General features: G+C 59.3%; 3 protein-coding genes and 1 long non-coding RNA gene across 9 annotated transcripts; all 4 read left to right on the top strand.

Moving 5' to 3' along the window:
• The first annotated feature begins 4 nt into the window (after nucleotides 1–4).
• LOC137149401 (uncharacterized) lies at nucleotides 5–4,459 on the top strand. Its single transcript, XR_010918769.1, has 4 exons — nucleotides 5–117; nucleotides 3,609–3,641; nucleotides 3,980–4,054; nucleotides 4,430–4,459. It is a non-coding gene; the product is annotated as an uncharacterized lncRNA (long non-coding RNA).
• A 2,805-nt stretch (nucleotides 4,460–7,264) lies between these two features.
• LOC137149396 (FXYD domain-containing ion transport regulator 5-like) lies at nucleotides 7,265–11,785 on the top strand. Its single transcript, XM_067542904.1, has 10 exons — nucleotides 7,265–7,348; nucleotides 8,472–8,529; nucleotides 9,140–9,208; nucleotides 9,486–9,557; nucleotides 10,241–10,294; nucleotides 10,551–10,613; nucleotides 10,734–10,769; nucleotides 10,861–10,935; nucleotides 11,146–11,194; nucleotides 11,282–11,785. Exons 1-10 carry the CDS (start codon nucleotides 7,343–7,345, stop codon nucleotides 11,304–11,306), a joined length of 507 nt encoding a protein of 168 aa, XP_067399005.1. The 5' UTR covers nucleotides 7,265–7,342; the 3' UTR covers nucleotides 11,307–11,785.
• A 1,342-nt stretch (nucleotides 11,786–13,127) lies between these two features.
• LOC137149442 (membrane-spanning 4-domains subfamily A member 8-like) lies at nucleotides 13,128–17,492 on the top strand. Its single transcript, XM_067542958.1, has 7 exons — nucleotides 13,128–13,191; nucleotides 13,642–13,827; nucleotides 14,484–14,600; nucleotides 15,297–15,353; nucleotides 15,990–16,133; nucleotides 16,440–16,559; nucleotides 16,899–17,492. Exons 2-7 carry the CDS (start codon nucleotides 13,702–13,704, stop codon nucleotides 17,490–17,492), a joined length of 1,158 nt encoding a protein of 385 aa, XP_067399059.1. The 5' UTR covers nucleotides 13,128–13,191; nucleotides 13,642–13,701.
• Nucleotides 17,493–19,460: 1,968 nt separating this feature from the next.
• Nucleotides 19,461–26,603, top strand: LOC137149394 (membrane-spanning 4-domains subfamily A member 4D-like). 6 transcript variants are annotated; one of them, XM_067542897.1, is made up of 8 exons: nucleotides 19,461–19,525; nucleotides 22,127–22,263; nucleotides 22,937–23,092; nucleotides 24,188–24,304; nucleotides 25,118–25,174; nucleotides 25,560–25,694; nucleotides 26,022–26,141; nucleotides 26,337–26,603. In XM_067542897.1, exons 3-8 carry the CDS (start codon nucleotides 22,946–22,948, stop codon nucleotides 26,451–26,453), a joined length of 693 nt encoding a protein of 230 aa, XP_067398998.1. In that variant the 5' UTR covers nucleotides 19,461–19,525; nucleotides 22,127–22,263; nucleotides 22,937–22,945; the 3' UTR covers nucleotides 26,454–26,603. The 6 variants fall into 6 exon arrangements, with proteins under 6 accessions (XP_067398998.1, XP_067398999.1, XP_067399001.1 ...); XM_067542898.1 differs by having other exon boundaries at nucleotides 19,497–19,525; nucleotides 22,144–22,263; XM_067542900.1 differs by lacking the exon at nucleotides 19,461–19,525 and adding an exon at nucleotides 19,691–20,931 and having other exon boundaries at nucleotides 22,144–22,263.
• Nucleotides 26,604–27,985: the final 1,382 nt, after the last annotated feature.

Here is a 27,985-nt window from a genome sequence, read left to right as displayed (position 1 = left end):
GGGGGGGGGGGTCTCTCGCCAGAGTTGGTCTGCGAGTCCCAGCTCCCCCTTTGCCGGAGGCTGTGGGAGTGGCCAGGAGCAGGGACAGGACCTGGGGAGCTGGGAGCTGACTTGAAGGTATGTGTACACGTGTTGGTGTGTGTGGTGTGGTGTGGCGAGTGTGAGTGCATGCTGTGTGTCCATACATGCTGTGTGTGTGGTGCACGGTGTGTGTGTGTGTGTGGTGTGGTGTGTATGTAGAGGTGTAAGTTTGTGTAGGGAAGTGTACTCTGTCTATTGACTTTCCCTGCAGTCCCCATGGAGTTACTGCAGATTGTATGGTGTGTGTGCGTGTGTGGGGGGAGGGGGCATGAGGGTGTTATGTCAGGGTGCAAGGGTGTGTGTTTGTCTGGCTATTACAGAATCTATCTCTACCCCAGGTCCTTCATCAGGGTGTCATGCAGGGGAGGTGTGTGTGTGCACACGTGTGCTGTGGGATGTTTGTGTGACTCTGTGTGTTGGGTTGTGAGGGCCTGACACTTTGTGTGTGTGTGTGTTTGTGAATTTTTGTGAGGGTGTGGCAGTATGTATGCTGGGTCATACTGAGTGTGGCAGTGTGAGGTTATGTATGTTTGGGTATGTACTGAGTTGTGAGGGGGTGACTGTGTGTGTGTGTGTAAGGCTGCCTGGGGCAGCACTTCACCTGACTCCAGGAAAATCACTTTTAGCTGTTGTCTGGTTGTACAGTGTGTTTGCCTTCCCCCCTGCCAGGCCCCTCGGACAGGTGGGCTGTTGTGTTGGTATTGTGTAGGCTGTACAGTGGGCGGTTGTGTTGGGATTGTGTGTGTGTGCGTGTTGTTCTTTTGGGGCTCTGTGTGTGCACATGCGCACATGCAGTGGGTTGTTGTGCAAGATATGTACTCATACTGGAGCGTTGTGTAGTGCATTGTGTAGTGTGTGTGTGTTGTGGTCTGTAGCCACTCTCAACCTGCAGAGCGTGGGGCCAAGAGCTTCCACAGATGGAGGGGTCTAATGTTACCTGGAGCCAGCCCTCCGCTATCTATCTATCTATCTATCTATCTATCCAGGGTGGGGGCAGCGGGCTGGTGTGGTGTGTGGGTATGCAGTGGGTGTCTGTGCTGGGCAATGGGTGGGGACCGTGGAGTGGCCCGGTGTGTGTGTGTGTGTGTCGGGGGTGGGAGAGGGCGGGGGAGCGCACCGGTCTCTGGCGCGGTGTGTTCGTGCTGGCTGGGCCGTGTCTCTGCAGTTGGCTGCACGCCCCCGAGTCAGTGCAGGGATTTGGGAACTGTCTGCAGCTAGCTGTGTGTGTGTGTGAGTGTGCGTGTGCTCTGTTCCGTGCTCGCTGTGTGTGAGCTGTGCATGCTCAGATTAACAGCATGGGTCTATTGCAGCTCCAGCAATAGATTGCACACACATTACACACACTTACACTCTTCCTACACCTCCCCATGACAGCATCCATCCTGCACTCACACACACGACACACACCCACTCTCTCACACATCCACTCTCACTGTGATCCCCCATCAGCCTCCCTGGCCCCGCACACTCACCCCCTCCAGTTGCGCACTGATAAGCCATCACAGCACTGTGAATGTTGTGTGCGTGTGTGTTTGTGCAAGCTGTGTGTGTGTGGCTCGCACTCAGCAGGGGGCCATTGGAGTTGTGCACCTGAGATTTGACAAGCACCTCTGGTCCTGCTGACATGAGCAGCTGAGCAGCACAGAGGTACACGGGCATCTACACTGTTGTCACTAGGCTTCAGGGTTAACATTCCCTTGAGATGAACAGAAAAGTCCCTCCCCTTCCCAGAGACGGGCTCAGGCTCTCTGCAGACTCAGGCTGTGTTGCTTTCAGTCACACTGGGGGCTGCTCCCCCCTCTCCCAGCAGTGGGCACAGGCTCTCTGCCAGCGTCTGGGCTGGAGGCTGACATGCCGCTGGGCGAGGGCGCGGCTGGTTTGCTTGCAGAGCCCCGAGCAGGAAGGGGAATCCGGGGGGTGGTTGGAGCCACCCAGCAACCTGGGCATGGGCCAGATCTGGGCCCTGACTCCGCCAGGCGTGAGTCAGGGCACCCACTCGGGGCCTGGGGGGAACCAGAGGTCCCCCATCCTCCCATCTCCCCTCCCCTGTCCAGCACTGAGCCTGCTGCCTAAACTGGGGCAGAAGTCTGGGAGTGAACAGGAAACCTCAGAGCCGCAAAGGGGGGTGGGGACAGGGAATTGCCCCCAATGCTGACCGCAATGGCCCAGTGCCGTGCTAGGGGGTGTCCTATTGCATGGAGCAAGGTGGGGGCTCAGGAGGGGGCGCCATGCTGCAGGGCGGGGGGGGCTCAGCAGGGGGCATGCTCCCCTCAAAGTTAGTGCTGATCCCATGGATCCAGGGGTGGGGTGGAGGTGGGGAGAGGCAGCCCATGGCGGGGAGATGGACGGGGTGGGGAATGGGGGCTCGGGGTGAAGTGGGAGGTGGGGGAAAGGGAGGGGGCCCAGAGGTGGGGGGCAGAGCTGTGGGCAATCTCACCCCCCTCCTGAGGCTGAACCCTAATATTTGGGGGGGAACTGATGGACAGGCTCCCTGCCCCCCATCCCAGTTGCTAAGAGATGGCCCATGCGCCTGGGCACCCGTCCCCGAGGCAGGGCCCGGACTCCGGGGTTCCCTGCAGCCATCCTCCTTGCGCTGGAGTTGGGGGAGGGGGAGACACCACTCCCTGTCTGTCTCCATCTGTCTGTCTATCCCCAGCCCTCGCTCCGTCTGCCCGTGATTTCCTGACCAGGTGCCAGAGCTGGGAACCTCCAGCGATACCCGGACGGGGATCCCCTCTGCCAGGGGGACCCAGGCCTCGGCGAGCAGGGGGCTGCGGGTCGGGAGCGAGGGGCACCGGCAGAGCTGGGGAGGGGGGAGCCCAGGGCTGGGCTAGCCGGGGGCTGCGGGTCGGGAGTGAGGAGTACCCGTGCCAGGGCTGGTTCCCGCATGTGGTGGCCAGGTGCCAGGTTCCCAATTCCCTCCCTGCCCCCCCCCCCTCCCCACAGCCAGCTGAGGATGCAGAGACTCTGTGATGCGCTGGTTTCCATAGCAACCCCCCCATTGGAGTTTGCATTATTCATCCCTGCAGCACCACCGCTCCCCCCCCCCCCAAACCCCCACAACGGACAGCGCCACCGGGAGCTGCAGGGCGCGGGGAAAGGTGGCTCGCTAGGGGGCGCCCTGCTGAGGGGAGGGGGGCTCACTAGGGGGCGCCCTGCTGAGGGGAGGGGGGCTCGCTTGGGGGCGCCTTACGCTGACCTGTCCTGGATTCCCGATGACTTGGCTCATTGCAGGAAATGTTCTCTGCGGCCAGGGAGGGGAGGGGACCAAAGTGCGAACCCCGGCGTCCGGGTCAAAGGCTTCGCCAGGAGCTTCCATCTGCCCTGCAGCAACCATCCTGCTGCAGCATCTGACAGGGGCGTCCTGTCCCTCCCTATCCCAAACTCCCACTGGGCGTTATGTGCTGCTGCTCCCCGGCTGCCCCGCCCCAGAGCTGGCTGCATCTCAGGGCCCAGCTAGTCCTCTCTGGGGCCGGGGGACTGGCTGGAGTAGCTCAGGGGTTCCTCTTCCTCTCTTCTCTCTCCAGATGCCTACGGACAAGGAGATCCCTTCTTCTATGGTGAGTGGCGCCGCCCATGTGGCCGCCCCGTGGGCTGGTGTCTCCGTGCTGCTGGGAGGGGGCCAAGTGGGGCCTTGGGAGCCGGAGTCGCCCCCATTTGCAGCTCCCGGGTCGAGTGCCTCTTTTGGGGGGGGGGCACTTCCCAGCAAGGATCCCCCCTTCCGGCGCCCCCTTGCCCAGCTCCTGGCTGGGGTGTCTGCTGGGCCATGGGGCCTCACTACAGCTGGTGGGCATTGGGGGACATGGGATGGCAGTGGGAGGCGGTGAGGTGGGGAGGGAGGCAGTGGGGCTGGGGGGGGCTGGGGACTGTTTGTCTCAGACCCCGCCTTTCCCCTCAGACTACGACTCCCTGCGCCTGGTCGGCCTCGTCCTGGCCATCGTCATGTTTGTGCTGGGTATCCTGACAGCGCTGAGTGAGTGACCCCCCGGCCGGCTCCCCTGCCCCCGAATCCCTCCCCTGGCCATCCCCCACCCCAACCCCTCCCACAGCCAGCCCCCCAAACGCCCCCCACCTGGCCCCCCAAACCCTCCCCGGCCAGCCCCCTAACTCCTCTGGCCTGCTCCCAGAACCCTCCTGGCTGCCCCCTGCCCCCCACCCCCTGGTCAGCCCCCCTGCACTCCCAGAGCCGCCCCCAGACAGCCCCTTCCTTGCCTCCCAGACCCCCACCCTCTCCTACACAACTGCTCCCGCCACCCCTTCCCCTTCAGCTCCCGCCCCAACATCTGCCCCCAAATCCCCTCCACCCCCCATCTGCCCCCCTCACGGTCTCTCTCTTTCTTCCCTGCAGGTAAGAAATTCAAATGTAAAAAGTCCGACTCCAGGTAGGTGCTGCTCCCCCCTGCTCTAACTGCCCCATTGCCGCCCGGGCCCCTGGGGCAGCTCTCCCCACTCTTACTGTGCCCCACTGCCCCCCGGGATAGCTCCCCTCTGCTGCCCTCCTGCTCTGACTGCCACCTGTTTTCCCCCAGCCCCCTGGGGAAGCTCCTCCCACTTTCCCCAGCTCTAACTGCCCCCCATAGCCCTGCTAAAGCAGCTCCCTGACTCACCTGTCTCCCCCTTTGTGCCCCCCACAGCTTGTCGGATGCCCGGCCACCGGGAAAGTCCCCAAGTAAGTGACCAGGAGGGTGGGGCCTGGGGGTGTGTGCTGAGGTGTGTGGGGGGTGTCCCTGCTGCCCCCCGCTGGCTGGCATCAGATCTGCCGGGGGGGGGGGGGGGGTTGTCCAGCTGTCGGGGGAGGCTGCTGGGGGGGGAGAGGGCAGCGGATGCTCCCCGCTACCAGCTGTACCTTTGTCTCCACTGGAGCCTGACTGTTGCCAGGGATGCAGGGGGCGGGGTGGGAGGGCACCATGGTGACGCCATGGCAACGCCTTCCTGCAGCTGCTGTAGCATCATCCCAGCTGGGGGTGGGGGTGGGGGTGGGGGCAGCTCCAGGATGACGGGGTCCCCTGGGGACCTGATCTCCCCCATCCCTCTCTCACTGCCCCCCCATCTCTCTTGCAGCTCCAGCGGGCAGCGCGTAGGCCTGTTGCCTCGGATGTAGCGCCCCCCTCTGGCCGGAGGGTGCAGACCCCGCCGCCCCCCCTTTCCCAGGACGGCTCCAAGACCTCGGCTCCAGCGCCCGGCGACATCCGGTTGGGACGGGGAGCGGGATCCCCATTATCCGAATCTCCCCACCCCCCAGTCTTTTAAAACCTCTGCCTCAGATTGGCTGGGGAGCCCCATTGCATGCTGGGAACAGGCATCATGTGCCAGAGGGAGGGATGGTCCCTTAGCCTCACCCACCTTGACCCACCGGGTCCTCTTCACTGCCTGCCCCCCCAGTGCACGTGACCCCCCCACATCTTTACTGCTTTGCTTACAGCACCCCCCATCCTGCTGCACCGGGGGAGTGACCCCTGGGGGGGGGGAACAGCCATGCACCGCCAAGACTCCCCCCGAAGGCCTGACGTAGGCTCCTGTAGGCCGAGGCCCCTGGGCAGGCAGCTGGGGTCGGATGTTGATGGGGTGCTGCTTTCGTGACATGCTCTCAGCCACCCCCAGGGGACACCGCCCCCATCACTGCTCCCCACCACCTCCGTGTACGGGGCAGAGCAAACCCAGTGCTCAATAAACGTGGGGTTGTTTCTTACCCGGCTCCGACTCCGTTATTTGCCCCCTATCTCCTCCCGCGACACTGATGCCCCTCACTCCTGACTCGCAGCCCCTTGCGAGCCCTGCCCCAGCTCTCCCCCAGCCCCACGTCTGCTGGTGCCCCTGGCTCCTGACCCTCCCCAGTGCAGTATTACGGGCCCACTGCTGAAGTGAGAGGGAATCCCCAGCAGACAGATGTCGGCGGTATAGGGCTCATGGCACACGGAGCAAAACGGATCCCTTCCAGCAGAGGGCAGCAGGGACACACACACACATCCCTTACTGCTGGGGCGGGACAGTTCTTTCTCATCTTTCCACTGTGAGGGCAGCTGTTACCCTGGGGTTCACCCTCCGCATCTTGATTCCATATGTCCAGGACCATGCAAAGAAAGAATCCCATGCAGCCACCTCTGGGGTGGGGCAGCCGGGCAACAGCCACATATTACACTGCATGTGGACTGCTCTCCCAGCACAGAGATGCAGCCACCTCTCAGGCAGGGCAGCTGCAGAATGATGCCACAGTTCCCCAGGGCCAGGACTGCTTGTCCCGTTCCTCAGGAGTTGGGGTGACAGATCTCAAGAGGGTCCAGGGCTGAGCGAAGGTTTCTGGGGTGTGTGTGGGGACCACTTGGAGGCCCCAGCACTGACCAGGACTTTGAAGCACCAAGCAGAGGACCTGCCTGGGGATAATGGAGGGAAATCTGGGACATGGCCCTATACAAAGGGGGCAAGGAACGGGGCACCGGGCTGTTCTTTCTAGGGGGCATTGACTCCCGTCTGACCCCAGGGCAGGGACTGGCTGCTCAGGGGGGACGGGGAATGGGGCATGGGGCCGTTCCCTCTGGGGGGCATCGGCTCCCATCTGGCCCTACATCATTAATAGCCACGGCTCTTGGTCATCCAGTGCCCTGGGGACAGGCGGGTTCAGGTGCCGGAGGCTCCTGAACTGGCCCCTCCCCTCAGAGAGGGGGCAGGAAAGTCCCAGCCTCGGGGCACCGCCCTGTAAAAGGGAGGCTGACCCCTTATCCCAGCATGCGCCATTGACAGAGAAGGACTCCCAGCATGCATCAGTGCTGAGCAGTACTCCCAACATGCACCAGTATAAGAACAGGACTCCCAGCATGCACTGGGGCTCACCTCCACTCCTGCCTTCAGCCCTGCCTCCTATCCTGCCCCTGTTCCTGAAGCTCCTCCCCTACCCCAGCCTGCCCAGGGCCCTCCCCATGGGTAGGCTCCCCCTGGGCAGGCCCTGGCTGTGTGGGGCAGGGTAGAGGAGGGAAGGAATGTGCTGAGATGCAGCCACTTCTGGGGCGGGGCAGTTCTCTTTCCTCTTCTTTTCCGCTCCTTGGGGTTCCCTTTCATTTCGCGGCCACACAATGTGCAGACAAACACTCCTCTGAGCGTGTGTGAGCACACACACACACACACACACACACACGGTTTCTCACACACACGCGCGCGCCTCGCAGGAAGTGCAGGCGAGAGGAAATGACTTGTGAGGCCTCCTTGTCCTGCCGCCCCAGTGCTGCCCTCCCTCTTCTGCTCACACGCCGTCCCAGCGCCTGCAGCCATGAGGGTGAGTCCCCCGTACCCTCCCCCCCCCCAGCCCCGTTCTGGACACCAGGGTCCCCGGGCTCTGATCAGAATCAGCCGCACCGCAGCCCAGCGCTGCGGCCCCCAACTTCCTGCCACGAGCGACCCCGTCCCGGTGGGTCACAGCTGCAGAAGGCGGGCGTTGAGTGGGGAGGGGTGCGGGGAACTGGGCTGGTGATGGGAACCAGGTGTCCTGGCTGCAGGGTCCGGTGTGGGGGGAGAGGGGCCGGCAAGGGGTGGGGGGACGCCAGGATGGGAACCAGGCCACCAACCCAATGTGCAGATGGGGTTACAGCTAACGGTTCCAAATCTACGTATCCCCCCCCGAACCCACATGCTATCTGGACCCCATCTATCTATCTATCTATCTATCTATCTATCTATCTATCCTCGTACACCCCCGCCCCCCCCCGCACTCCCCCTCTGAAGCAGCTGCCCCATTAGCTGAAACATTAGGCCCGAGTCACCAGGCCTTTGGGAGCCAGTGTGAGCTCTGAAGCAGTCACCTGCCCCGAGATGAGAGCAACCCCCCAGCCTGGCGTGACCCCTCTGGGCCATTCACCATGCAGGGTGAGGGCAGGGTTTTTTCCCTTTGTTTCTTGTCCCTTTCCTTTGTTTTCCTCACCTGGGATTTGCCTCAGGGTTCGGTCTGCATGGGCAAAAAAGGAAGTTTCGAGCTCGCGGCTCGAACGTGAGTCAGTGACGCTGCCTGGGTCTGCCGAGAGCCTGCGCCCATTGCTAGGGGAGGAGGGAATCTGCTCAGCATGTGCCTGACACAATGACGCTGCCTGGGTCTGCCAAGAGCCTGCGCCCATCACTGCAGGCAGCAGCTCCCCCAGTAGCTCATAAATCAACCAGGCAAATACCCCCCACCCCATCCCCAGCAGGGCTGGGCCTCTCCTCCAGGGTGTCTCCGGCTCTGAAAATATCTCACACACGTTGGCCAACTTAGTAGCCCCCTCACAGCTAGTCTGATTCAGTGAGGAGCTACACCAATGTGTATGAATGCCTGGGGCTGGGCGGGAGTTCAGGGCTGGGCTAGTAGGGGCTGCAGGACGGGAGTGAGGAGCCCAGGACAGCCCGTTGTTTCTCTGGTTCCGCTGCAGGTCCGGGTGTCCTTGTTGTTCTTGCTCCTGGGCCTGATCCCGGTCCTGGCCGAGCAAGGTAAGTGTCACCTGCCTCTCCCTACAGCACCACACACCAGGCAGTGCCAGCACCCACAGCTCTGGGGCATGGACCCCTTGGGTGACCAGGAAATCCAGCTTCTGGAAGCGTCTGTAGGAGGGACTGGCTGTCATGGTGGGGGTGGGAGTCAGGACTCCTGGGTTCTATCCTGGCTCCAGGAGGGGAGTGGTGTCTAATAGTTAGAGCGGCAGGGAGGACTGGGTGCTAGGACTCCTGGGTTCTGTTCCCCCCTCTGCTTTTGTCTTGTTATGTGACCTTGGGCATGTGCCTTTGCTTCTCTGTGTCTCAGGTTCCTTCTTTTTAAGATTCAGCTCCTTGCGGGATTGGAGCTGGTGAGGGGATTCCCCCTCAGTCAGGAGCAGTACAGGGAGTATGACATGTAGCAGTCTAGGTCTGTTTCCGGGCAGCACACATGCGCACGCACACACACACACACACACACACACAGGGCAGCAGGGGGTGGCAGGGACACACATACATAGGGCAGCAGGGTCTCTCACACACACACACACACACACAATGAAAACTCTGTGGCTGAGGACAACAAACCGTGGTGGGAGGGTGAGTGTCTGGCCCTTTGCTCACACAGGGAACTCCCTGGAGGATGAGACAGAGATGCCCCAGCCGACTGGGCTGACCTCTGAAGATGAGCAGCGGGGTAAGTGCCAGTCCAGTGTCCACTGCATGGACAGACATGCTGCGGGGTGCGGGCTCAGTATGGGGCGCCGTGCTGCGGGGAGGGGAGCGGGGGGCTCAGCAGGGTTGACAAGTTCTGGGACAGTGTGTGCCTTGTGGGCGGTTCTGTGTGTGTGGCCCTGCTGGCTGGGATCAGACCTGCGCTGGGTGGGGTGTGTGTGTGATATGGGCGAGCTGCCACATGGGTCGTTGTGTCTCACATACATGCAGGAGCTGAGATTTTTATCCTTCTTCATCAGAAATCGTCACCCCGCGCTACAATCCGGGACAGGACTCTGGAGTCATGACCCCATCTGACTCCCACTTGAGAGGTGACTGCCAATGCTGGGTCGCTATCCCTGTGTGGTGTTATGTGTAGCTGTTCCCCAGCTACCCTGCCCCAGAGGTGGCTGCATCTCAGTGCTGGGCAAGCGTATGGCATTATGTGTAGCTGTTTCCTAGCTGCCCTGCCCCAGCGGTGGCTGCATGGGTTTAATCCGTTATTTCTAATCTCCGTTCTTTCTTTGGGACCAAGATGCAGAGGGGGAAAACGTGATGTCTAGCGCAGGAAATGGGCATCACGTGGAAGACAGGGTGGCCAAGGGTGAGAGCTCCCCACTCCAGGCCAAGCCAGATCCCTTGCATAGCCCCAGTCCATTCCCCTCAATCATACAGCACATAACTGCTCTCCCACACACTGTGTCCCCCAGTTCCCCCCACCCCAAGCACCAGCACCCCAGTTATGTGTGACTTGGCTGGGAAAAGTTTGTTACGTAAAAGCTCAGCCTGAAAAGAGTGACGAGGACCTTAGAAATGGAAGAATGACCGGCTGGAAGAGCAGGGGGCTGCAGGATGGGAGGAGGGGCACAGGCAGAGGTGGGGTGATGGGGAGCCCAGGGCCGGGACAGCAGGGGGCTGCGAGTCGGGAGTGAGGGGCACTGGCAGAGCTATGGGAGGCGAGGGAACATAGAAGGGCCCGAGATCTGAGTCCCATCCTCCTTTCATCTCCCTGTAGGCACGGAAGGTCCTCAAGGCTCCAGTCCTAGCAGCACGAGCACAACCGCTTCAGGTAGGAGAAATAACTGGGCCCCCGGATCCCACCCTAGAGGTGGCCGCATCTTGGCACCGGGCGAGGGCTCCCTGGCTAACCCCCCCCCCCATGTCCCACCCCAGAGGTGGCTGCATCTTGGCGCTGGGCGAGGGCTCCCTGGTTCACCATTCCCCCCCACGTCCCGCCCCAGAGGCGGCTGGGATGAGGGCAGGTCTCAGCTGGGATCTCTGGACCCTTGTCACCTGAGAACAGGATCTCTCTCTGTTCTTTTCAGGCCCCAAGTGGCCCAAGACCAAGACGCCGCACCACAGAGAGCCGGGGTACTCAGCTGGATCAGGCAAGTGCCCCAGGGTTGGATCGGGGCTGGTGCCCCCAGAGGGGAAAGGCCCCATGCCCCATTCCCCCCTCCCCACTGAGCCAGGCATTGGGGGTAACTCTCTCTCTCTGTCCCCTGCAGGAGCCGAGAGAAGCCAAGAGGAGATCTTCTCTTACGGTGGGTAGCTGCTGTCCCTGCTCTCAGCAGAAGGGGGTACTGCCCCCCTAGCCCCGCTCCTCTCACAATCTCCCCTCCCCCTCCCTTGCAGATTACTACTCCCTGCGCAAGTGGGGTCTGATAGCCGCAGCCATCCTCTTCGTCCTGGGCATCCTCATCCTCACCTGTGAGTAGCGGCTGGGCGCCAGGATGCCTGGGTTCTCCCATTGGCTCTGGGAGGGGGGTGGCGTCTAGTGGTTAGAGCGGGGCTGAGGGCCAGGATGCCTGGGTTCTCCCATTGGCTCTGGGAGGGGGTGGTGCCTAGTGGTTAGAGCGGGACTGAGGGCCAGGACGCCTGGGTTCGCTCAGTTCACACTCATTCTCTCTCCGTCCCCAGGTGGTAAATACAGGAAGTTCCCCCGATGTGGGGGCCAGAAGCAGAGGAGGTGAGAGCCGCCCCCACCCCACCCTTGGGCCCCACAGGGTTACCCCAGCCCTGCCCCCCCTCACCCATCTCTCCCTTTTCCTTGCAGCGCCTACGATATCTCACGGCTCTGAGACGCCCCCTGCCGGGGGGTCCCCGTGGGGCCGATGCTGCTCGGAGGGGCCGAGATCTCGGAGGCCCCCAGCGCTGCTGTGCTCCTGAGACGGGCCAGGGCCGAACCAGCAGCGCAGCCCCGAGGGCTGTCGAGCACCCCCTGCCCAGGCCGTGGTCCACCCGGCAGCCCTCCGCCTCGGATCCACCCAGCCCGTCCCCTCCATCCCCCAGCCGACTCCCCAGTGCTGTCCTCCCCTTCCTGGCCCCGATCCCCCATCTCTGTCCTCTCCCCCTGCCTGCCTTGTGTCCCCCCATCCCTCTCCCCTCCCCCTGACAGCCTTGTCCCCCCATCCCTGTCCCCTCCCCCTTCCTGGCCCGGTTCCCACCATCCCTCTCCCCTCCCCCTTCCGGGCCTGGACGCCCCCATCCCTGTCCCTCCCCCATCTGCCTCCCCTCCCCCTGTCTCAGAGCGCAGGTCGCCCCCTGTTGTGTTTTGATGACATTAAACGACCCCCCCTGGGGAAGCCAATTGTCTGTGAGTCTCTCTGGCAGCGGGGTGCGTGGGATCTGGGGTAGAGTGGGGGTGGGGATCTGGGAGCCAGGACGCCTGGGTTCTTTTGTGGCTGGCTCTGGGAGGGAGGAACAAGCACATTGAGCTGGCAGCTCCATTCCCCCTCTGGTGGCAGCAGGCCGCATTACCACTGCATTGAGCTCAGCCCAGTTCCCAGGCCTGGTTTCAGGGGTTGAGGGTTTGGAGCCTGGTTTAGCGAATGAAACAAGAGCAGGAATTTCCCCTCTGCCCCCTGGGTGGGACCAGCTCTGTGCCAGTCGCTCAGGGCTTGAACTGTGCACAGATAATGAGCCAGAGGTGGCTACATCTCAGCACCGGGCGAGCCGTCCATATGCCCTGCTATGTGTGGCTGTTCCTCAGCTGCTCCACCCCAGAGGTGGGGGCAGTGGTTCAGGCTCAGGGACTGGCAAGTGGAGGGTTAATAGCATGAGGCTTTCACTCACGCCATCACTCCTGCAACAGAAATGTACTGATCAGCACACATCATCAGACCCACGTCCTCTGGGGTTGTGTATGCAGAGCACTGAGAGGCGGCCACACCTGAGGTGGGGCAGCTGGGGAACTGCTGCATGGGGATGGCTCCTCGGGCGTTGAGATGCAGCCATCTCTGAAGCAGGGTAGCTCAGGAACAGCCGCACATAACACTGCAGGTGGATGGCTCTCCCAGCACTGAGATGCAGCTGTCTCTGGTGCGGGACAGCTGCGGAACACCCACATAGAACTTTCCCTGTGGCCACTCGCCCAGTGCTGGGACCTGCACATGCAACTGTCGTTTCTCAGCTCCACGGAGACCCTAGCGACCCCTAAACAAACAGCAGGGACGAAACACAAACAGGTTATCAAGGGAGTCCCGTCACTGGAGGTTTTTAAGACCAGGTTTGATACACCCCATCATGGCCGGTCTGGGGTCATTTGGCCCTGCCTCGGTGCAGGGGGCTGGCCCCGACGCCCTCTCGCGGTCCCTTCCAGCCTCGCATTTCCACAACTCTAGGGAAATCCTCTGCATACGACGTGCCCCCAAGGCCACCGCCGTCCCGGGAGCCACGGGACCTAGCCAGATTTTGGAGCACGGCGCCTTGCCTGCTGGATCAAGACAGATGCCGGATGGTTCTTCTCGATAGCTCACGTGTGGTGGGAGCTACACCAGGCACCAGCCCTGCCCCACCCCAGCGCCAGCGACCGCTGGCTTCTCCCCCCCCCGAAACAGGCCTCTCCCGCTTCCGTTCCCTCCCCTGGCTGAGTGCCAGGCCCAGCCGCTTCCTACCCACGCAGGGAACAGCCCGAACTGCGAGGGGCCTGCAGGAACGGCCTGGGGCGCTGGGAGCCCAGGGCAAGTAGGTCTGATCACGGCAGGGGCGCTGGGCGATGGCGGAAGGGGGGCTCTCTGGGGTGCATTGGACCCAGAAGGGCTGGGTTGGCTGGGGCTAGGGCAGACGGAGGCTGGGGAGGGAGGACCATGCCTGCTGCCCTCCCACTACAGCCCGGGGAGAGACCCGTTAGCGAGAGGGGAGGCGGAGAAGGGAGGGGAAAGGTTTCCTGTGAAAAACTGGCTCTGTCCTCCCCTGTCCCCGCTCTGACCCATTAGACCCCACTCCCCTCCCAGAGCCAGGGATAGAACCCAGGAGTCCTGGCTCCCAGCCCCCTGCTCTAACCAGTAGACCTCACTCCCCTCCCAGAACTGGGGTTAGGACCCAGGTGTGATGACTGCCAGTTGTTCTCATCCTAGGTGTGAAACCCGTCTTTCTTTTCCCCGCCTTCTCTCTCCTTTCCTCTCCCTTCTTCAGTTGCTCTGACAGCTCCTGTCTGCGGCTGGCAGGCCGGGGATAGCGCCGCCCGCAGTCCTCATGGAGGCAGAGCCCTCCGGAGTCGTCCTGCTGACCCAGATTGTACCTCAGCCCCACGCGGCAGCCGCCTCTGCCCCACTGCGGCCCCTGCGCAAGCTGTACCAGGGGGAGCCGCTGGCTCTGGGGGTGAGTCCAGCGCGGCCAGGGGCTGGCCTGCAAAGGGACCCAGGGGGACACAATGGGCCTCTCTGGCTCCCTCTGCTGGCCGAGCCACTAATAGGAGGCGGCTGCTGCCCTTGCGTCGTCAACTGATTAGCTGGGATGGAAGAAGCTCAGGTTTTTAGATGCAGGGGTTCAGTCCTGGGCCACCGGCTGTCATCGGTGCCTAAATACCTTTGTAAACCTTGGCCTGAGTATTTGCATAGTATGGACTGAGTAGCTATCTAATTATCATCCTTAGCACATAGGTAGCGCTTGTCATCAGTCGAACTCGGTCCATATACAGAGGAGGTGGGTATCATGGGGAAACTGAGTCACATGGCAGGTAAGGGACTTGCTCATGGTCACCCAGCAGCTCAGTGGCAGAGTCGGGAATAGACCGCAAGCCTCCTGAGCCTTAGTCTAGAGGTTTTATCCTCTGGTGCGTGATTAGTCATTTAGAAAATACAGAGTCTCCATGTAGTAGGGACTGCGTAGCCGTGTGGTTAGGCTGGAGTAGGGACTGAGTAACCATGTAGTAGGGACTGAGTAACCCTGTAGTAGAGACTGAGTAACCCTGTAGAGAGTTCCCCAGGATGCAGCTCCTGGCCAGTAACATGCTCTGTCCTGCGGTGTCTCGCCAGATCACACAGATACTCACGGGCGTTGTGCAGGTAGCTTTCGGCATCATTTTGATCCTGGTGGACAACACATGGATAGCTGTGACACACCTGGGGACGCCCATTTGGACTGGGATGCTGGTAAATCCTGATGGTGCGGGGTCGGGGGGGGTGAAAACAAGGAGGACGTCACCTCAGAATCCTCACTGCAGGGCCATTTAGGTGGCCAGCACCATGCCCTGAACCCCACTTCCCGGAGCACGGCCAATGGTCTTTGAAAGCCCAACTGGCAGGGCCAGGGGTGGCGGAGCGGCTGCTGGGGCACTGGCCGTGGGGCTAAGAGGACTGGGGGTTGCCCCCAGACCTGCTGCTGGCCTGCAGGGCGAGCTCCCATGTCCCCTTTGGGAGTCCTCGGGGTGGCCACTTGCTGGGAGTCTGTGCAGGGCCCTGATTTATTGCAGGGGCGTCGCTGGCCCCCGGCCCCGCAGCATCTGTGCCCCTCCCCCAGCTTCAACTGAGTCCCTATGGCATGGGGAGAAAGGGAAGAATGGGGGGGGGGGTGAGAAACCCCCTGGCATGGAGGGGAGGGAGAAGTGGGGGACACCTAAGGCCCTTGGCATGGTGCGGAGGGAACCTCGGGGGGTGCAATGAGCTTGTGAAATGTGTGATCCGCGCTGTATTGGTCCTCACCTCCCCGTGAGGGAGGGAAATGCCGTTATCCCCAATGCACGGAGGGGAAACCGAGGCACCAAGCGAGCAGAGGGGGACACCGGGACAGTTTCACTTGTTGGGCAGAAAGTGAGCAGCAGCCTTCACCCATCTCTGCTTTCCCCCCAGTACATCATTTCGGGGTCCCTCTGTGTGGCAGCTGCCAAGAACCCCAAGATCTCACTGGTAAGGAATGAAGGTTTGTCCCCTGTTCTTTGAGCCAGTTGGAATATATTGAGCACCCCCCCCCCCCCGATAGGAGAGTTAAATGAAACATGAAAAAGTGGGGGGGGGGTCACTAAAAATTCTAATAGAAATTTTGTCATTTGCCCCAACAGTGAAAATTCCCATCCAAAAACTGTCCCAAACTGCCGAAAATTATACAATGTCACCCAAAAAGGGTCGCAGAAGGAAGCATTTCCAGGTGGAAACTGCCCCACACTAAAACATTTCATCCAAAGCAAAGCCACCAAAAAATTATTTTTCCCCCCAGTGTTTGTAATTGCCCCAAACTCCAAAACATTGACACTGAAAACGGCAGCAAATGGCTGAGAAGCACCTGATTCGGCCCGAACATTGTAAAACCGAACAGCTCTCCAGGGAGGGGGCCGGCATCTCCCTTCCCCGCGGAAGCCGGGGCCTCACCCACCTTGTCTCGCTAGTCCCAAAAGCTGCACCAGTCCCAGTCTGTTGGGCACAAGCCGAGGGCGTCTGGAGGGAGTGTCGGGGGTTTGCGGGGTGGGCGGGCACTGGGGGATGCAGGGCTGGGAGGCGGGGGGTGTCTCGACGAAGCTGGGCCTCCTCTGACGCCCCCTCTCCCAGGTGAAAGGCGCGCTGGCTATGAACACGCTCAGCGCCGTGGCCGCCGGAGTGAGCATCATCGTCACTTCTTTATCACTCATCTACCATTACCCGTACCAAAGATGCTACGGGAGATTCTGCGAGTCGTCCTCCGAAAAGACCGTGGTGAGTCCATGCGCCCGCCGGGCCTGCCCAGCTGCAAAGGAAGCCGGGGGCACCGGGGTGATGCTTTGACACTGCTCAGTGGGTCTCTGGTTTAGGAGTCGGGCCTCATGCCATGAAGGACACTAGGGGGCGCCGTGCTGCAGGGAGCAGGGTGGGGGGCTCAGCAGGGGGCGCTGAGCTGCGGGGAGCAGGGTGGGGGGCTCAGCAGGGGGCGCTGAGCTGCGGGGAGCAGGGCGGGGGGCTCAGCAGGGGGCGCTGTGTGTATTGCTCTGGACACTCAGTCCCCGCTCGATCTCCCCTGGCCAGGATGTCATGCGTGGGGTGGTCATGATTCTCCTCGTCTTCACCCTCCTGGAGTTCTGCGTCTCCATCGCCAGCGCCGCCTTCGGGTGCAAAACCGTCTGCCGGGACAGCTACAGCGACATGGTGACAGCTTCCGGGCTGGGCTCGGGGAGGGCGGCGTAGGGGTCAGAGTGGGGCGCTGGGTGTCAGGACTCCTGGGGGCTCTCCCTGGGCGTGGGAAAAATTCATCCAGCCCGTCTCCTTTTAGATCAGTGAGTGGATGTGGGACCTGCCCCCGTACGTCCCTAGGTAGGGAGCCTGGGAGTTACTCTATGAACAGCTAGTGGCTGTTCACTCCCCTATAGGGCTGCATGGGAAGATGGGGGGCAAGGAGGGAGGATTGGAGGTAGGGAAATGTGGGGGGCAGAGGAGTAGCTGGCCCAAAGGCTGCCCCTCATACTCTGCTCCTGTCTCTCCCTCCAGTCTGTGGTGGTTTATCAGAACATGGGGCTCCCAGCTGCCCCCGCCAATGAGCCCCCAAATCCCCACCCCCATACCAGGACACCCAGGCCCCCTGAGCTGCACCCCACAGCAGCCGCCGGCCGACCACTGGGAGCTGCTGTCTCCAGTGGCCAGCACAGCATCTGGACCAGCATCGTGGGTGACGACACCCAGGACTCTTCTGATGGTACCATCTACACTAATGGTGTGACAGCTTCCCACCATGAATTTAAAGCGACGGAACCAGGCAACAGCTTGGCAAATTATAGCTTCTTTCTTTCTTTCTTTCTTTCTTTCTTTCCCCTCCTCTCTCCCTGCAGACCAGTCCCGATTCCTCTCCACTTCATATTCACTCTGGAGCTCCGCCCACGCAATAAACGTGTCTCATACGATCAACCAGCTCCAGTTTCTGTCTCTCTTATTTATCAGGATCCCGTGTCCTGGCCAAGGGACGGGGCGGCCCCAGGCAAAGTATCAGTACTGGAGGTGCGGCCACAGTGCTGGACCTGGGGTGGGCACCTGAGAACGTGTGTGCCCGGTGCATGTCACAGCACTGAGATACAGGCAGCAAGCTGAGACCGGGCAAACTCAATGCATGGCACAGGCCTGCGGTGCTGAGATAAAGGGAGTGAATGACGTGCTCTAAAATCTGCGTGGGAACTTGGATTGCCTTGATATCTGGTGTTCCTCATGAGGCTACCTGGTAGGTTTAGAGATCCAAATCTGGGGCAATTTGAACGAGGGGTTCCTGAGATACATCCCCTCCCCCAAGAAAACAGCTTTTCTTAAAGTTAAGGGATTCGCCTCATTTTGTGTTTTGTTGCAGACACCGAGGGGTCAAACCGAGGCCTGGCTCCTGCCCCAGGCAGGCTCAGTCACTCGCCTTTTACCCCAGCTAGCGTGGGGCACCATCTTGCCCCCGAGGGAGCAACACTGAGCTTCCTGCTCCCCGCAGTGCAGCGCCCCCCTGCTGTTCCTCCTGCCCCTGCGTAGTAGGGACTGAGTAGCCATGTGGTAGGGATGGAGTAACTGTGTACTAGGGACTGAGTAGTTGTGTAGTAGAGACTGAGTAACCATGTAGTAAGTTCCCCAGGATGCGGCTCCTGCCCAGTCACATGCTCCGCCCCCTGATCTCTCAGCAGATTTCCCAGATACTCATGGGATTCCTGATCCTGGGGATGAACTGTAGTTATTTTTGATACATGGTGGGACACCCCTTTGGACTGGGATGCTGGTAAATCCGGGTGGCAGGATTTAAGGCGGGGTGTGAAAACAAGGAGGACGTCATCTCCGAATCCTCACCATAAGGCGATTTAGGCGCCAGCACCATGACCCGAACCCGGCTTCCCAGAGCATGGCCAATGGTCTTTGGAATCCCAGCTGGCAGTGCCATGGGTGGCGGAGCGGCCACTGGGGCACTGGCCATGGGGCTATGAGAGCTGGAGGTTGCCCCCAGACTTGCTGCTGGCCTGCTGGGCAAGCTCCCGTGTCACCTCTGGGAGTCCTCAGGGCGACCGCTCGTTGGGTGTCCTGATTTATGGCTGGGGCGTCGCTGGCCCCCAGCCCCGCAGCATCTGCGCCCCTCCCCCATCCTCAGCCGGCCAGGTGAAGTAAGGCCCGACGCCACTCAGTGGCATGTCTTTTTCTGTCCAGCTGTCTGTCTGGGTGGGTGTTTCATGACAGTGTTTGAACACCACATCCGATCCATGCCAAACTGACAGGGAATGGGCCAAGCACCGATGGACAGAACCCTGTCGAACTGGGGGGCCGCCAGAAAAACAGAAGGGGAAAATGGGGTGGGGGGGACACACACAGAGCCACTGGCATGGGGGGACAATGGGGACGGAGCTGGTATGGTGGGAGGGGGAAATGGGGGCACACAAGGTCCCTGGCATAAGGGAGAGAATGGGTGGGACCTGGTATATGGGGCAGCGGATACAGGGGGCACAGAGAGGCCCTGCCATGGGGGAGATTCCCTTGCTACCCTCTTCCAGTGCCTAACTCCCCTTAGAGTGAGAAAGTCGTTCCTGCAGTGTTATCTAACCTCCACCTCACCTGCTGCAGACTGCGCCCATCACGTCTCATCCTACCTCTGCTGGACAAGGAGAACAGCTGATCCCTGTCCTCTGCCCTGACCCTATTTCAGGACTGTCATCAAATCCCCGCTTAGTCGCATTTGCTCTTTGCGCGAGAAAATCCCACGAGAAATCTGCACTTTCCCACTGCAAAATAACCCCCTGGAAACCCTCCCTCCTGCTCCTCCTCGAAGCGCGGCGCTCACTTTGCACGCCGGTTCGGGACCTCCCTCCCTCTTCTGCTTAACCTTATTTTGGGCAGGAGGAAGGAAATGATTTGGCTGGAGAGGTCCTGGTGGTGAGCAACGGATTGCCTGCAGGCTGCTGCCAGGAACCATCTGTGCGCGAGACAAAGAGGAATAAAGGGAGTGAAACATTGTCCAGCCCCCGTCCTGCCTCATTCTTAGTTCGGCTCCAATCAGGGCAGCGAATGTTTCTGGAGCTTCTCGGAAGGGGCCCCTTGGAGCGTCCCCTTGTTTACGGGATGGGGTCCAAGCTCAGCTCTTTCCTGCCAGCTGCAGAGCCGGATGGAGGGTGAGCCGGAGGCAGGACGGGACTGGGGAGGGGGATCTCATGGGTGGTAGGTGCTGGGGGATTTGCCCTGGCCGGATCCCTACGGGGAGGGGGGAGCGTGTCCCAGGTTGCTGGGGTGGGAGGTGTCAGTTAGTGGAGGGGTCAGGGATTGTGTCCCCACATTGCTGCCATGGGGCAGACGGAGCTGGGAGTTCAGGGACAGGAGGGAACTGCGCGCAGCACATGCTGATACACACACACACACAATAGACAGACATGAATGTGGGGCGCTGGGAATATTCCAGCTCGGAGCAAAAATCGGTGCTAGCCGGGTATTGGCTTTGATGCCATTTTGTTTATTTGCAAGCAAGGTACAAAGTCCTGCGTCTCTGCAGCACGCAGAGGGGACCCAAATCAAACAGTCGCTCAGTTTACAGCCCCCCAGGCCCCGTAGGCAACACCAGACCCTGAAGGTCTCTCTCTAGTTTTTCCAGGGCCACAGTGTGCTTCCAGGGACCTGCTTGGCTTTTCTATCCTCTGCCTCTCTCTGTCCTTGGCCGGGTGTACACTTAAACATGAGACTGACCTAGCGACAGCCCTCCGAGCGGTGGAAAACTCCATGCCATGAACTGTGCAGCTAGGTCCACTTACCCCAGTGCGGACGCGGCCAGGCCCGTTAGGATTCTTCTGTCAGCCGCGCCACCGCGTCTCAGAGAGGTGGATTCAACACCGAGATGGAAAAACTCCTGCCATCGACGTCGCGAGGGTCTGCACTACAGCGCTGTAGCCGTGCGGCTGTAGTCTAGACACACTGCTTGTGTGTGAGCTCGGTGTGTGTGTGTGTGTTCTCGCACACAGCCTTGCCCAACACAATACCAAGCCCAGGAGCTCGAGGGGACAAAGGGCCATACACGCTTTTTCTCTTTGGTGAGGATTATGTTTACTGTGTTAACGGGAGGGTGAATTCACACCTGGCAACATCACCAGGGTCTTAACCCCACTCATAACAAGGTGTAACCCGCACACTAGGGACACCCCACCTTTTCACCAATCCGTAGGGCTCCAGGCATAACCTGGCTAATGTAGGCACCTCCATCCTTCCCCAGTTTGTAGGGCTCCGGGGCAAAGGCACCTTGCCATACCCAGTTCACACTGTAGGACTCTGGGTCACCCAGACTCAATTCGTAGGGCTCAGGGTGAAACTAACTTGGTGAATGTAAGTACCCACACCTTTCCCAGTTCACCGAGCTCCGGATGTTTTCTACTGCGCGTTTGCAGGGCCTTTTACCAGTGAGAGAGTCTCACACAGAAATAACCTTAACTTCTATTTATTAACAAAGACCAAACAAGGTCCACGTGCTAAGCATACAGTGCTGTGCTCACCAATCCGGATCAGGCAGGTGGACTTTCCCTGTTGGCCAGCCCAGGTAGGTCAGTCCCATCTGGTTCTGGTTGCTGCATGTCACAGCTGTGCAGATGATTCTAGCACACACAACGGAAACACACATTCACACACTCTTTCTCTCTCTCACACACACAGCCACTGAAACACACTTACTGTCAGAGCCAGCTGCAATCACAGAGCTGCAATACAGACACATGGACAGTCCCACCCAGAGACAGTCAGACACGCAGAACCCATGGAAAGATGGAAAGTCCCATGCACACACAGACACACACAGAGCCACAAGCACACACAGATGCATGGACAGTCACATGCACACACGGTCAGGCACAGAGAATCACATGCACGCATGGACAGTCGCACACACAGACAGTCCCACACACAACCAGTCACATGCACACCCAGACACCCGGAGCGTCCTGTGCATACACAGTCAGACACACAAGAGTGTCACAAGCACACACAGACACATGGACAGTCCCACCCACAGACAGACGCACATCACCGCACACATCTTAGCCCATTGTAGCAGCTCGATGGGGCAGAATCTGGGCGCCTTATGGGGGTTCGGGCTCTGGGTATAACTATGGTGCTTTGCGGGATACCCCCCAACACGCACTCTGTATCACCCGTGGTCTGTGCATCTCTCCTGACCCCCAGGTCCTGTCCCTTTTCTAGACCAGCCTGTCTCCCTGCCGTATCCATCTCCTCTGGGGCCCCCTGCTGAGCCCCACAGCATGGCACTCCCTAGTGGGGGGTCTGTCTCCTGCCCACTCCAGCTCCAGGTGGGGTTGCTGGTTAGGGTGTCTTTCTGGCTTCATTTTACCTCAGTTCTTGGGACTTCTCAGCCCAGGCTCTGCTATTTACCAGGCAAGAAAAATGGCGCATCCCGCCATGCTCGGCCGGACCCAGGCTCAGCCCTGCCTCTCACCCCCTCTCCCTCTACACCCAGCCGGGTGGGTTCTTCTCTACCATGGAAGTTCCCAGTGGAACCCAACCTGGGCCACAGGGAGAGTGGGGAGACAGATTGGACTCCACAGTGCCCCCTGCTGCTCACTGAAGAGATGCCAATTCAAGAGCTAGGGTGATGATAACATGACCTGGTTGGAGGTGTGTGTGGGGAGAGGGGGGTATCATGCACCTGAATTATAAATGGATCATCATCCCATTCCCTCCTGGCAGAAAAAGACCTTGAATGTTTCCTACCCTTTGATTAGACTTAGATTCTATCCAGGCTACGCCTCACTGAATCCTCCTTCCCTGAGAAGCTGGCTCGTACAGCTCTGGAATTCTGCTGTGATGCTGGTGTGAGTTGTAGAATATTGGTGTCAGCGGTGGGATACTGGTAATTGAGGTGAGATATTGGTGTGAAAGGTGGGATACTGGGGTCAGCTGTGGGATATCGGTGTCAGTGGTGGGAAACATATGTGAGAGGTGGGAAGCTGGTGTTAGCTATAGGATCCTGCTGTCAGTGGTGGGAAATGGTACTGGTGGGATACTGGTACTACTACAGGTGTCCGGTGGGAACTGGTGTGAGAGGTAAGAAACTGGTGTTAGCAGTGGGATACTGGTGTAAGAGGTGGGATACAAGTGTCAGCTGTGTGATGCTGGTATGAGAGGTGGGATACTGGTGTTAGAAGTGGGATATTGGTGTGAGTTGTGGGATACTGGGGGGTGAGACATGGGAAACTGGTTTTAGAAATGGGATATCGGTGTCAGCCGAAGGAACAACAACCTTATCGCTCCACTGCCATGTGGGGGGAAGGGGCAGGTTTCATGGGAGCCATGTTTGGTTTAGAAACGCCCCCTGGCATGGTATGGTAATATTAAAGGAGTGAATTAGGGTGATATTAACATGGGGGTGATCAGCCACCACAAGGAAAACCCTGACCTGTGTCTCCCCCAGATAGGGGAAGGGGTGACCCAGATGACCCTGGGGAGGAGGGTTGTCGGTTATGCCCCTGGAGGGGGGATTACCTCCCTAATGCTCTGCAGACACAAAGAAAGCCCAGCTGTTATCTCAGCAGGGTGGCGCCATGGCCACCACTGTGGCAGCCTGCCCGGATGGCCCCATCACCATCGTCAACAGAATCAGCAACCAGCCCCACACGGCTAGCGCCCCGGCCCCAGCCATGCCACGGCCCCTGGAGAAGTTCTACAAGGGAGAACCGCTGGCCCTGGGGGTGAGTACCCTGCAAACTGAAAGGGTTAACTGGGGGGTGACAGCTGCCCTACCTGCCTGGGATGATCAGCCAATGAGAGCTTGTTCTGGTGATGTTGTAGTTTGAAGGTGATGTCCCATTGGCCAGAGGGTGCTGGGAGGCGGAGTTCCAGAAGACGATTCCCTCCAGCTCTTTGGATAAACTAGGTGGGTCTTAGATGACCCAGCCCTGCCCTCTCACTGCCCTCAGGATTGCCCGAATGGGAGCGTCGTGTCAAAGAGGAGCCTGGCCCAGTTACCAGCATCATTCTTACAGAGAACGCAGCCAGCTGGGGCCAGTGTAACACCCTGACAGTGGGCATCTGCTCCTCATGTCCCTCCTGGACTGTGGGTCACTGCCCCACTGTGCTGGTGCCTTCCTCTGCCTGTCGCTTTCCAAGCCCAGAGCCCCCCCAGGCCAAGCGCCTGCATCCAGCCCCATCTCTATTTCAACAGCTCTGACTTCCAGCAGCATGGTGGGAGCAATGGGACGGTTCACAGGGACTCTGGCTCCTGCTGGGATTATAATTCCCATAATTTTGCGATGAAAAACCATAGAAACATTAGATTTGCCTCCCTGCTGATCCAGATCAGACCCAGGGGCCCATCTAGCCTGGTATCCTGTCCCCTCCCTGCTGATCCAGATCAGACCCAGGAGCCCATCTAATCTGGTATCCTGTCCCCTCCATGCCACCCCAGGTCAGACCCATGGGCCATATAACGCAATCTCCTTCCCAACTCTCCCTGCTGTGACAGATCTGACCAATGGGCCTACTTACCCCTTCCCTGCCATAAACTTCCCATGTGCCCCTTGGGCAACTCTCTTCATCTTGCTCTGTGCCTCAGTTTCCCCACCTGTACAATAAGGATAACAGCATATTCTGGGCTACCAGCCGGGGGTGGGGATGAGAAGAGGGAGGGATCAATGCATTAAAGACTGTGAGACAATCAGAGGCTATGGTGATGGACACCAGATAAACACCCAAGATAGCGGGAACTGTTAGCAGCACACAGGGGAAAGTGACCCATAGAGAGCTCAGGGTGAACTGATGAAATTCTTGGCTTCGCTTCTTGGTAGATCACCCAGATCCTAGTGGGAGCTGTGCAGTTTGCTGTTGGCGTGGCAGTAAATATGGCCGACCCTTTCTGGTTGTTATCATTCAATATGTACCTCCCGGTATGGAGCGGGATGCTGGTAAGTCACCATCCCACCCCGCCCTCTGCCATCGGGTCACGCGTAGGAGCCGGGAAGGTGTGGAGCATGCTCAGTGCAGGCAGACCCTGTGGAGAATCTAGCTGCCAAACTCTAACATGACTCTATGGAGCATGTGCAAATTGAGATGTTTTTCAGAGGCTTATGCTTTGGCCAAATTTGGGTGGACTTTTTAGGGGCCAGCAAACGGCACAAATCTGACCCTAGGGTGACCCTCCTGGCCACATTCCCAGTCCCTGCTCTGAGGCATGCAGGCGCTGGAGCTTCTCAGTGAAACGGTTGTAACAATTATTTGTAACACGGGCAGAACCCCGTATTTTCCCCCGAGCCTCATTCTCAGAAATGGCTGAACCATCCCGACTGAAATTGACTCCCGAAATTCAGCCTGCAGCAGACACCCAGCTTGGGAAATTTCAGTCCAAATAGTCAACGCCTGGCAAAGTGAGCAGCCGCGGAAAGCAGGGTCTGGTAATGGGATGCGTCGGGCAACCTTACCTCTAGGCGGCGCTAGCAGCAGCACCTACACTAGGATACACGCGGCTCTGAGCCCGCCAGGCGGCTCGTCAGGAAGCAGGAGCGAAAAATACAGATGTGCAGGGTCAGGCTGTGGGTGGAGCAGCACAGATGTTGGTTCCCAGGTGGTCACTGGCCTTTACCCTGTCTCCTGCTGGACTACCTTTCCCAGGCTCCCCCAAGAATTTCCCAGCATGCACAGCACTTATCCACCCCTGCCCGGCTTAGTTAGTTCTAGATACAGGCACAGCTGTGCCCCTAACCCGATCTCTCTCCCCACAGTACATCATCTCGGGGTCCCTCTCAGTGGCAGCTGCAAAGAAACCCAAGATACCACTGGTATGAACTGATGCCACAGCTTCCAATATGTATCTATCTATCTATCTATCTACACACACACACACCCATACCCACAATCTCTCGCTCTTTCTTTCCAAAGTGAGCACAATTATTTTAACCGTCCTTGGATCCAGCGTAGAGTTTTCGACCCGAAATGTCCCCTGTAGGAGCCTGGCTTCGGCCAATCGGCTCCACTGCCACAGCAATGCGAGTTAAAATGAGGATCGTCACAATAAAGGGATGTCGTCGTGTGGGGGCACCCCACAGCCAGGGCAGGGTGCGGGGGCGTCTTCCAAGAGAAGGGCTGGGTTCTGTGCTGCATCGTCCACGTGTGTCTAGCTGGGCTCTCAGCGCTCCCCTCCCATCCCCGCAATCTCCCATCCAGGTGAAAGGCAGCCTGGGAATGAACATCATCAGCTCGGTGATGGCCGGATCTGCCCTGGTTATTTATCTCATCACCTTGATGGAAACCAGGCACCAACACTTCTGTAATTGGCACCCGGAGGAGTGCATCATTTATGTGAGTGCTTGGTATTGTAGCATGAGGGTAGGCCTGTTGTTGTGTCCACCCCCGTGCTCCCACAAAGACCAATGTGCCCTGCCAGGGCGACCCCTACGGACTGCCATACCCAGCTGGCAGGCAATGGGAGATGGGACCTTCCCCATCTGAGGGAGCCAGCTCTGATCCAGCCCCAGGACCAGGGACTGGCTGGCTCCCGGGGGTGGAGAATGGGATATGGGGCCTTTCCCCTCTGGGGGTGGTGGCTCTGATCCTGCCCATGGCAGGGGACCGGCGACAAGGAATGGGACATGAGGCCTTTCCTATTCAACGGTTTCCCATTGACAGAATGAAACCCTGGCCCTCACTGTGGCTTTGCTCCTCTTCACCCTCCTGGAGTTCTGCATCTCCATCTCCACTGCAGCCTTTGGGTGCAAAACTGTCTGCCGGGACAGCTACAGCGAAGTGGTAACGATGCTTCACCATGGGCCCTGTATTAATGTCAGGGAGGGTGGAAGGGAGTCGGGCCCAGTGGCTTAGAGCAGGGGGTTTGGGAGCCAGGACTCCGGGGTTCTAGCGTAGAAGCACATCACTGGGGTATTGCTGGGCTGAGGGGCGCACTTGAGTCCTCTCTTGATAGGTTGTCCTCACCTTTCCCTCCAGTCTGTGGTCATTTACCAGAACTTGGTGCCTCCAGATGATCCCACTACTGCCAGCAACACCCACACTGATGCTGTTGCCTACGCTTCTCCTCCTTACAAGGACCTCGCCACCTCGTGAGCTGTGCCCTCCGGCAGCTGCTGCCTGGATCGCCAGCTCCCTACGTACCCTGCACACCTGTGCCTCGCTGGAGACCAAGGGAGCAGAGTGGAATTGGGCATGGCTCCTTGCTTCTGACACTGCGCCTGCTACTCCCATGCACTGATCGCACTGCCGATGGAGAGGGACAATCGATCTGCCGGTCTCATGGTTCTATCCCTCCTGCCCCTGTGGCTGGGATCTCAGCCCCGGGTCCCATACTCTATCCGGGCTGCCTCCAATAAAACCTTCTTGTCTTGTCCTCCAGACCCGATTTTCTTCACTCCCATGTTCAGTGGATCCCCTCATCCTAAGCTCCAGCCCAAGGTTGTAGGGGGGCATCTCCGGACTGTCCCTGCTGCCCCCCAGTAACAGGGCCAGTCCCGGAGATAAAACCCACAAGACTTGCCTACCAGCCGTCGTGCTCTAGATCACTATGATTCTTTCCCACTTCCCTCCCAGACCCCCCCCCCTTGATTGACTTGGGACCCTCCCCCAAGAGACCTCGGCAGGGTGATTTGCTGAGCACCTACTCACTGCGGGACCCCAGTTCCCAAGCCCACCCTCCCTCCAGCTCGCTTGGCTTCCGTCTGGTTCTGGGGCAGGAGACATCTGAGATGGGAGCCCAGCTAGGAGCCAGGGACCCATTCTCTGAAGCCTCTGAATTTTTACCCCATTGACTAACCCTGACCTTTGACAGTATCCGCAGGACTGGCCCCTCTGGGCCAGCTTCTGTGCTCCAAAATTTGGCCTGTACTGCCTCCAATTAGCACCAAACTTTTAGGTTTGGTCTCCTTCCCTACAAGGGACTCAATTCTTTGCACTGTGGTATTATGGAAACCAAAGGGAAGGCTGGCGTCATTAGTGGGAATTCAACCCAGCCCTCCGGCATCCCAGTCCAGTGCTGCTATAGGGGAGTTCTCTGATCCAATCTCAGACCAGTGGCCACCTCCTTGGGCCCAGACTATAAGTACCTACCCGGGGAACAGCAATTTTCCCCTCCCCGTAATTCCCGCTTCATCCCCTGCACAAATTCCATCACTGAGCATTTGCTAGGCCAGGTCAGCCGTATGCAAGCAGCGCACCTTAGCACATTCATTCTGAGAGGCACGTGCAGCTGAGTGAAGGAGACATGGCTCTGTCCCTTTCAAGGACCTTGGTCTACATTTTCGCACAGATTTTGCGTGCCTCAGTTTTCAAGGCGCCCAGCTTGGGAACACTTTAAAGAGGCAAAAACCTTTTAGATGGTGGGTGCTTGGTGCTTTATGAAAATCCGGCCCTTTTTCAGGAGTCGTAAGCACTACAATCCCTCAGCACTCTGCCGCCCAACGTCCTGTGTGTTCCGGCAGCGGCAGTGGGAAGTACAAGTTGTGGACTGCAAACTGCTGCGTGTCAAGAGTATGGCCTGGTTCCTGCCCGGGGGTACCTTCCACCCTCCCAGCGGGGAGTTTCAGCGCTGACTGAGGCTGGGCATGCAAGGTGAGCAAGCAGAGAGGCGGCTGCAGGACTGGACT

Source organism: Emydura macquarii, unplaced genomic scaffold, assembly GCF_026122565.2.
Source record: "Emydura macquarii macquarii isolate MOO-44397 ecotype Brisbane River unplaced genomic scaffold, CSIRO-AGI_Emac_v2 contig_746, whole genome shotgun sequence".
NCBI classification, from domain to species: Eukaryota; Metazoa; Chordata; order Testudines; family Chelidae; genus Emydura; species Emydura macquarii.
The sequence above is the reverse complement of the archived record's forward strand: the minus strand, read 5'-3'. Positions and strand labels throughout refer to the sequence as shown.

Bases quoted from the DNA above. Each gene is read 5' to 3' on its own strand.
- LOC137149396 (XM_067542904.1), top strand. The intron at 9,558-10,240 runs GTGACTGCCAAT...ATCTCCCTGTAG, and splicing joins ATCTGACTCCCACTTGAGAG to GCACGGAAGGTCCTCAAGGC. The intron at 10,770-10,860 runs GTGGGTAGCTGC...CCTCCCTTGCAG, and splicing joins AGAGGAGATCTTCTCTTACG to ATTACTACTCCCTGCGCAAG.
- LOC137149442 (XM_067542958.1), top strand. From the start codon at position 13,702: ATGGAGGCAGAGCCCTCCGGAGTCGTCCTGCTGACCCAGATTGTACCT. The intron at 15,354-15,989 runs GTAAGGAATGAA...CCCCTCTCCCAG, and splicing joins AGAACCCCAAGATCTCACTG to GTGAAAGGCGCGCTGGCTAT. The intron at 16,560-16,898 runs GTGACAGCTTCC...CTCTCCCTCCAG, and splicing joins GGGACAGCTACAGCGACATG to TCTGTGGTGGTTTATCAGAA.
- LOC137149394 (XM_067542897.1), top strand. From the start codon at position 22,946: ATGGCCACCACTGTGGCAGCCTGCCCGGATGGCCCCATCACCATCGTC. The intron at 24,305-25,117 runs GTAAGTCACCAT...CTCTCCCCACAG, and splicing joins CGGTATGGAGCGGGATGCTG to TACATCATCTCGGGGTCCCT. The intron at 25,695-26,021 runs GTGAGTGCTTGG...TCCCATTGACAG, and splicing joins CGGAGGAGTGCATCATTTAT to AATGAAACCCTGGCCCTCAC.